This window comes from Colossoma macropomum, unplaced genomic scaffold (assembly GCF_904425465.1).
Source record: "Colossoma macropomum unplaced genomic scaffold, Colossoma_macropomum, whole genome shotgun sequence".
NCBI classification, from domain to species: domain Eukaryota; kingdom Metazoa; phylum Chordata; class Actinopteri; order Characiformes; family Serrasalmidae; genus Colossoma; species Colossoma macropomum.
The window spans coordinates 13215-21864 of record NW_023495052.1 but is presented as its reverse complement, the minus strand read 5'-3'; the positions used below and the strand labels follow the sequence as shown (position 1 = coordinate 21864).

The following is an 8650-nucleotide window of genomic DNA, read 5'->3' as shown; positions in this document are numbered from 1 at the left end:
TTGAGACAGGGGCAACAAAAGGCTGGAAAAGTGGTACTAATAAAATTTGCAAATATCTCACATGACTGGGTATGAATAGAGGATAGGGAGGCAGAGTCTCTCAGAAGCAAAGATGGACAGAGGTTCACCAATCTGCAAAAAACTGTGTCTAAAAATTGTGGAACAAGTTCAGAAAAATGTTCCTCAATGTAAAATTGTGAAGACTTTGGATATTCCACCATCTACAGTACATAATATCATCAAAAGGTTCAGAGAATCTGGAGAAATCCCTGAACGCAAGGGACAAGGCCAACGGTCAATATTGGATGGTATGGTATTCTGAGGCACTATCAATGCTGAACAGTATATGAAGGTTTTAGAACAACATATGCTACCATCCAGACAGCGTCTCTTTCAGGGAAGGCTTGCATATTTCAGCAAGACAATGCTAAACCACACACTGCATCCATCACAACAGCATGGCTTCACAGAAGAAGAGTCCTGGTGCTGAACTGGTCGCTTGCAGTCCAAACCTTTCACCAATAGGAAACCTTAGGCACATCATGAAACGAAAAATCCGGCAGAGAAGACCCAGGACTGTTGAGCAGCTAGAATCCTACATCAGACAAGAATGGGACAACATTCCTCTCCCAAAACTCCAGCAATTGGTCTCTTCACTTCTCAGGCGTTTACAGACTGTTGTTAAAAGAATAGGGGATGCTACACAATGGTAGACACGGCCCTGTCCCAACTTTTTTGAGATGCGTTGCTGCCATCAAGTTCAAATGAGTTGATGTTCTTCATGAAATGGTAAAATGTCTTTTTTGGAACTGGGGTTGTATATTAAGGTGGTAGGAGAGTTGCTAATCTTCTTGAATCGTTATTTATCGATCTCTTCCTTGCTACAGGAGTATAATCAACTAGCCCTGCCACATAGACCTACTCTCTTCCAGTTCATCTACTGCCAGAAATGCTGGAAGATTCTCTCCCTGGACTCTTCACTGAAAGTATTGCAGAAACGTTTTGAACACTTTCTACGTCTCTCTGACGAACATCCTGGTCCCATGATACATCTCTCTTTGGTCACCTCACCTACGTGTTTCTGCTCGCCACTGTATGACTTCCCCTCCATTCGCCTTCTTTTTTAAATGTTACGTTTCCAGTTTGCTGGCTCTCTTTTCCTTTTCACCTGGTGAATTTCATCCTCATATGAATCACTGCCAGGAACTACAATAAAACCATAAAATGACACAACAAAATTAGTAAAGTACTATAACAACACATAGGAAAATATTTTTTTCTATTATAGCAAGACTTTGTTCTGACCAATGTTTGTAGCAACAAAATGTTAAACCACTGTCACATCAGTCCTCGGTGCAGACTGGCTGTGCTGTTAAAACTTTTTTTTTTCCCCATGACAGTTTTTATGATCTTCCAAGCAGAACAAAACCACAATCAGAAAGTCCTCCTCCTGAAAACCTGATGTACTGTGATAATGTTTAGCGTGCAGTATGTTATTAAGATGCTGCCATGTATGTTTTAGGAGAAACAATTACTCTCTAAATTATCAAAGCTTTTCCATGTACACACAAAATTGGCCATATCAAGCAAATCAATCAGAGTGAGCAAATAGGAAGCTACTACAGAGATGGACATGAGACCTGAAGTCACACAGAAGACTCTGCAGAGGCGACTAAAGAAAAAACCCATGAGCTTTATCTGCCTACTGCTCATAACGGCTTGATTTTGATCTCAGAATGATGAGGATGAATTAAAATATGAAATGATTCAGTAGTTTTGTAGTATACAGGGTTGGCCTTGCAAATCACACACGCAGAAACTATAAAATAGAATAGAAAGTAGAAATGTCATGTTAAACTTGGATTTTTCACATATTGAGTATTTATTGGGTATATTAGATATATTTCTAGCAATAGCTGATTTAATGCTGCCATCTGTTGGTGAGAATATGTAATGTTGAACGTTACTGAAGATAAATGTTCACTGAGTTGTACTTCTGCTTAAAGCATTTTTATTACTATTAGATTATTTTTTATTTTATTTATTACTCCACCAGGTATTGTTATGAGAATCGGAATAGGCTTGCAAATTACTGTATCTGTAGAGGAATTTAAGAAGGAACTATGCATATATACACCGATCATGCATAACATTATGACCACCTCCTTGTTTCTACACTCATTGTCCATTTTATCAGCTCCACTTACTATATAGGTGCACTTTGTAGTTCTACAGTTACAGACTGTAGTCCATCTGTTTCTCTGCATACTTTGTTAGTCCCCTTTTACCCTGTTCTTCAGTGGTCAGGACCCCCATGGACCCTCACAGAGCAGGTACTATTTGGGTGGTGGATCATTCTCAGCACTGCAGTAACACTGATGTGGTGGTGGTGTGTTAGTGTGTGTTGTGCTGGTACGAGTATAGTGCACTATACCCACTATATCCAATATTACAATTTTTAACATTTGTAATATTGTAATAATACTGTTTTTCATCAATTGTTTTTAGTAAAGGTTTGATATTACTACTTGTGGTGTAAAGTATCTGAGTCTATGAAATGCACTCATACATGCCCTTATTTTTGCCAGAGACAAAGAGAGTTAGTGACCTCATAGAAAATGCAGAATCATTTACATACAGGCTAATGAAGCTGAATCGGTATCAGTAATTTGTATAAACTAGCATCAAATTACATAAGTGTAAATAGATTGATGTTACTATGAACACTAAGCATAAATAGTAACATCATGCTATTTACACTAAGTACTCAGTATCTGCCACCATTTTTTATCCAGATATTGTTCATGTGTGCTGTTGAGTTTTTTAATACTGTGACACAGTACTTATGGGAAAATGTAATATTTGAATTAAGATGCATTGAGCTTCAGTGCTCTAATCTGTTTCTCTTCAATGCTCATTCTAACATTAAACAACACTAGATCTAATCTTTAAATGCCCCTTTCTAGTTTAATTGTATTAATTTTCAATATTTCATGTATCACACTGTGCAATATAATTCAGTTCAGGAGTTTTTTTATTTTTCTTCCAGGGCGGGGCTTACTGCCTTACTGTGAGACTTCCTGCTAAAATTGCTTTCATTTTCAATCCTGTCAGTCTTGTTCTTCTTTTTGTTTTATTACTTACTGTATTAGTCATGAAAAACATGTCTGTCTTATGTCTTCTTTTACATCTTCAGCACTGTGTGGACTGGTGAGTAAAAACATCTAGGCCTGCATTTTGTAGGACTGTTTCAGATCTTATGCCCAAGATTGTTCTTACATAAGAGATCTTATTTAGAGATCTTAGAGTGGTTGAACAGCAGCTAAGCTCATACTTGCTTATAGGAATCATATGCATCAAATACTTCAGTCAGGTTTTATGTATCATCACAGTAGAGAGACTGAACCAAATGATTTATTACAACCCAATCTCTTTGATCATCTTTTTTTGTAAATATATATTTAATGAATATACAGGCCTCAGTTTTGAGAACTTCACTGTTTTCCTTGTACATGCTATGTACTTACTTCCTTGTTTCTTAGACTCCTCCTCTAAACTGATGAGCACTGAGGCACATTTTAATTCTAGTTGTCATTTTCCATCAGAAATTCTTTCCCCATAGCATCCAAAAGACTTAGTATTAATCATTAGATTTCAGACAGTCTGAATGGGACAAATTTGGGCAGGGGCGGGCCCAAAGTTTCATTACACACTTCTATAACCTAAGAATAGCTCAGCCAGTTTGCATCGGAGTCCCTGTAGTTACTGAATAGTAAGCCTTAGTATGTAATAAGCCTGGGATTTTAAAGGGTTAAAAGAATGCCCATTCCCCATGATGCATTGTCACATCTCCACAATATTATTTAGCAGGGCATCACCATTGGCATTACAATGTAGTCCAAGGCTTGACTGGATCAATGAATGGAAAACTGTCATATAATGTCATAAAATAGGCTGTGGAGTTGCTGGATTCTGATGCATTTTTTATTAAAGCCACCAATAATGTAGTAATAAATAACAGACTTTATATAGGAAGTAGGCATGAATATTTATTAGCATACCTGTTCTGTATTGCATATCAGCACCAGGCCATTATTATTTCTTTTTTACCCTCAGCAGATTCAGAGTCTCTAAGTCTGTGCGTCAATTTGGTTAAATCCAGTGGCTTTAACCTCCCTGAGTACATACACAAGAACACTCTGAACGATGTGACCATCTTCTACTACGACAGTAACATGGATTCTAAAATGCCCTGTCCTGACTGGATCAACAGCCCTGCAGGAAAACAGGAGTGGACAAATATGCAGCTTCGAGTAGACCGCATCAGACGCTTCATTACTCTGGGATTTGAGTCAGCTGTTCAGCAGTTTAACCTGACCGGTACTGCACTTCTTTAATGTACTCTCACAACCAGACATACTGCTTACATAACCAGCACAAAAGATTAAACAAGTAATGAAGCTTTTACCATATTTCACACAGGCCTAACAGTCATTAGGGAAAATAACTAGCTGACCCACTCACAGTTAGCAAGACTAGCTTGCTAGCACAGAGCAACATACCTAAAACAGTTAGCTAACTACATAAATTAATGTTACGTTCATGGTGTAACTTCATTTTATATATAATCCGGAGTGTTTTTATTCACTTTGTCTATCATTATGAAGCAAATTTATTAATTTACTGCTTACAAGGCTAGTTAAAATAGCTGCTAGCTAACTCATGAATGCATGAATGCTAACTCAGCAGAATCCATGATCAAGTGTTTCCAGAGTTTCACTCAGAGATTTTCACATGAACTACATTTACTGCTGATTTCAATACCATTTTAACAAGCCCTCATCAGCTTCTCTTGGGTAATCCTTGAGGCCATCTTAAAGCCCATTCCATTACTTTCGTTTATCAGTCTAAACACCAGCCCCTTAACAGCAGTTGCCTTTGCTGACAGCAGTAAATCATATGGAGCCACAGGCCCTGGAGTGGGGAGAGTTTCAAAGTTCATGGCATCCCAACTTTAAGATTAAGATTTTTATTTGAAGCTGAAAAAGATTCTCTGGACACAGCCAGAAATCCGGATTGCAGAAAGGTACAGATACATTAGATGCTACCACACTGGTTGTGTTTACATGCAAAAATTTTTGCCTATTCGATTGAATACAATCCGCTTACAGATTCAGACTGAGGTGTTTATGCTCACTCTGCTCAACAAGCTGATGGAAAATCTCTGTTTACATGCACACTACGAGTAATCTGATCCAAAATGACACACATGCGTAGAGCATCACCTGCCATGACAGTGAGCATCACATGAGGTCCAGTCAGAGTGAAACAAGTTTTCAGCTGGCATGCTTGTGTTTTTAATTGCATTGAAATTATGGCAGAAAAATGTGCTTCATGTGTATTAAGAAAGCGACAAGAGGAAGACGTCATACATAAGCTGTTTTAAGTTCAAAGCTTCCTCTGCAGACCAGTTTCTGTTCCTACCATGTTGAACGTTATACACTTTCACTATGACGCGACACACATGTGCAGAATGTACTTATGCATTCCAACTGGGAATGTAACCAGATGCAAGCATTTACGTTGTTATTATTCTTCTATTTAGCGGATTATTTGCAGAATTATCCACCTCGTTTAATTGGATAGAAATTGTATTCCGAATGGCTTCAATCAGACTGGTCTATTCTAAATATGATGTATACATGGACATATTCTATTCCAATTGAGCTATTAGTCAGATTATTAGGCTGCATGTAAACGTGGCTAATGTCACCATTACAGCTTCCTGCTGTGGTTTAGCTGAGCTGCTGCAGCCTGCCGCACTCCTCTCACCCCCTAAACTGTTATATACAAGGTCAAGAGGAAAATAACATTATCTGTCTGGTTAAAGTAACTGTAGGCATTGTGTCACTTTAGGGCTGGAATTATTGCTATGATTAAAATATGCAAACCCATCAGCAGTAGTGCTATCAGGTCAGGAATGCTCAATTCTGGCAAGGCCCTCACCAAGGATGCCTCCTCTCGCCACTGTTGTAACAAGACAGAATGACACAGACACTCACGGGTAAAAGTAGAATGAGAGGCTTTACTGATGAAAACACAATCCAAAATCAAAGTCAATACACAGGCATAGGGCAACAAAAAACACAGAAGCACAAACATACAGGCAAACAATCCGAAAAAGGGTCTGGCAAAAGGTAAGTCTAAAACAGGGCAAAAAGTCAGAACCAGAATAACAAACAGATATGAATGCTCAGTAGCTCTAGAAACAGAATCAGTACCTCACAAAGAACCTACCCTGCAAGCCTGGGCTTTATACTAAACTAATTAATGAGTTGCAGGTGGACCTGATCAGTACTCTGGAGAGCTAGAGCGCTGATTGGAGCATGAGAGTGAGGCAGGAGTCATGTGATCCCCCAGGGGATTCTGGGATATGGAGTCCAAATACATTGTATACATTGTAATGCTCTTATTATACTAATTGTTTACATTGTAATGCTCTTATTATACTAATACTCTTATATCGTTTTATATTTAATTGTAAAGTTGTCCCAGATGTTTTTTTCCTGTGGCGTCTATGTAGATGAAGCCAAGTGAGTTCTCTAATTAATAGAGTCTAACATTAGCCTTACATGTTAGATTATTTAACACCATAATTGTAAGAGACAGTGGAATCAACCAATATTGTGTTGATTTCCTATGTGTGGGACCAATTTAGTGAGAAATGTTCAACTGTTCATGTCACCTGGAGCAGCCAAATGTCGGTGGCAGATAGATAGATAGATAGATAGATAGATAGATAGATAGATACTTTATTGATCCCGAAGGAAATTTAGCAGCCAGTAGTAGTCACACAACATAGGACAGTAAATATTAATAAGGGTGAAAACAATATAACAGGAAGAATAAATATAAAAATCCTATCTACAGGCATATATACAAATAGAAAAATACAAAAATTTGCAATAATATCTATAACTTGAGATGAAAAAGGCAGTGCAATAATGAGGCACAGGTAACAGAATATAATGATAATACTGATTAAATATGTGCATATATTGGTACTGAAATAAAAGATGCACGATAGGGGGTGCAGAAAGTGCAATATGTACAGTAAGGTGTCCACATGTGCAGATTGATAAAATAAACCTAAGATTTAGCATGAGATAAACCTATGATTTAACATGAGATTCAGATTCAATCCTCATCTCTCCTCTTCCCTCTTCTCTCTTCTCCTCTTCTTCTGGCCCCACTGGGAAGAGTTGAAGAGCCTGATGGCCCTAGGGACAAAGGATCTCCTGAATCAGTCAGTTGAGCAGCTCTGTGACAACAACCTGCCACTAAATGTGCTCCTCTTGTCCATGATGATGGTGTGCAGTGGGTGGCCATCATCCTCCATAATGGAGAGAGATAAATAAGAGATAAATGGAAATAAGCAGAAACAAGCAATATTGATGTCATTCCCTCTGTTTTTGACATTTATGGCCCAAACTCAACGACTAGGTCTAATAGTTATGGTTCATCACTTGACACTTGACATCTTTGACACTAATTTGTAGATTAGTCTAATGTTTTATACTAATCATTCATTTGATTTTTTGATAAAAATCATACATGCAGGGCCTTTTAATACATAATAATGGGTAGACTAGGCTTTCAGCCAGTCAGTAGACATTACCCACCCCTACATATAGCCTTGCTATCTCTGAAGTAATATTCCTCTCTCTTGTCTTCCATTTTAGGCTCTTTGGCTGGCAGTAACATGTACCAGTCAACAGGCTGCTGTTACCTCTATCCAAACGGAACACACAAGTCATCATTGACTCACACATTCAATGGAAAGGACTTCTTAAGCTTTGATTTTGAAAGAAAGACATTTGTTTCTGCAGTTCCTGAAGCAGTTGTTTATAAACACCAAAGGGACAGAGATGAAGTCAATCTCCACGTCTTAACAAATGTCTTCAAAACATTGTGCTGGGAGCACATTAACATATTCAAGCGTGCTCCTAGAGTCAGCATCAAAAAAGGTCAGCTAAATGTTACTCTGTAACTACTTTGTAGCATTTATACTGTTTTCTCTTGAGTAATTAATTAATTATTAAATTGATTATATTACTACAAGATATTGCTATTTTATTTTATGGAAGGTTAAGGCATTTTTAATCATTATCCAGTTCCAGAAGTCAGGATCTTTGAGAAACAGCAGGCCGGCTCCATCACAGTCACATGTCATGTGACGGGGTTTTACCCCCGGGCAGTTCAGATAGACTGGCTCGGTCCAAATCTGCATCCTGTGGATGGAGGGGTCACTGATGTGCTGCCCAATGAGGACGGCACATACCAGACCAGAAAGAGTGTGGCAGTTCCAGAGGAGGATGTAGGAAAACACACCTACAGCTGTGTAGTGCTTCATAGCAGCGTAGCACACAACATCACCACAGTCTGGGGTAGGATGACTCCTGCACATTACGAGGAGAATTTCCTTTGTTTCATAATTTCTGCACAACTAAACTGTTAATATGTACACAAATTAAAGTGAAAAGAGTGACTTACCATCAGATTTTGATGTGAAATGCTCCATTCTAGAGAAACCAGGATCAGACTACATGAATTCGGCCCGATTTTGACACAGCTGACAATGTCCGGCCTG

At 38.4% G+C, this 8650-nt stretch overlaps 1 protein-coding gene across 1 annotated transcript; it reads left to right on the top strand.

Annotated features, from left to right (window-relative positions):
- Positions 1–3099: 3099 nt before the first annotated feature.
- On the top strand, positions 3100–8447 carry LOC118800973 (class I histocompatibility antigen, F10 alpha chain-like; the record flags this gene model as incomplete). Its single annotated transcript, XM_036561151.1, has 4 exons — positions 3100–3210; positions 4117–4380; positions 7743–8027; positions 8175–8447. Coding segments are annotated over exons 2-4 (703 nt in total), but the record flags the coding sequence as incomplete, so codon positions are not given.
- Between the last annotated feature and the right edge of the window lie 203 nt (positions 8448–8650).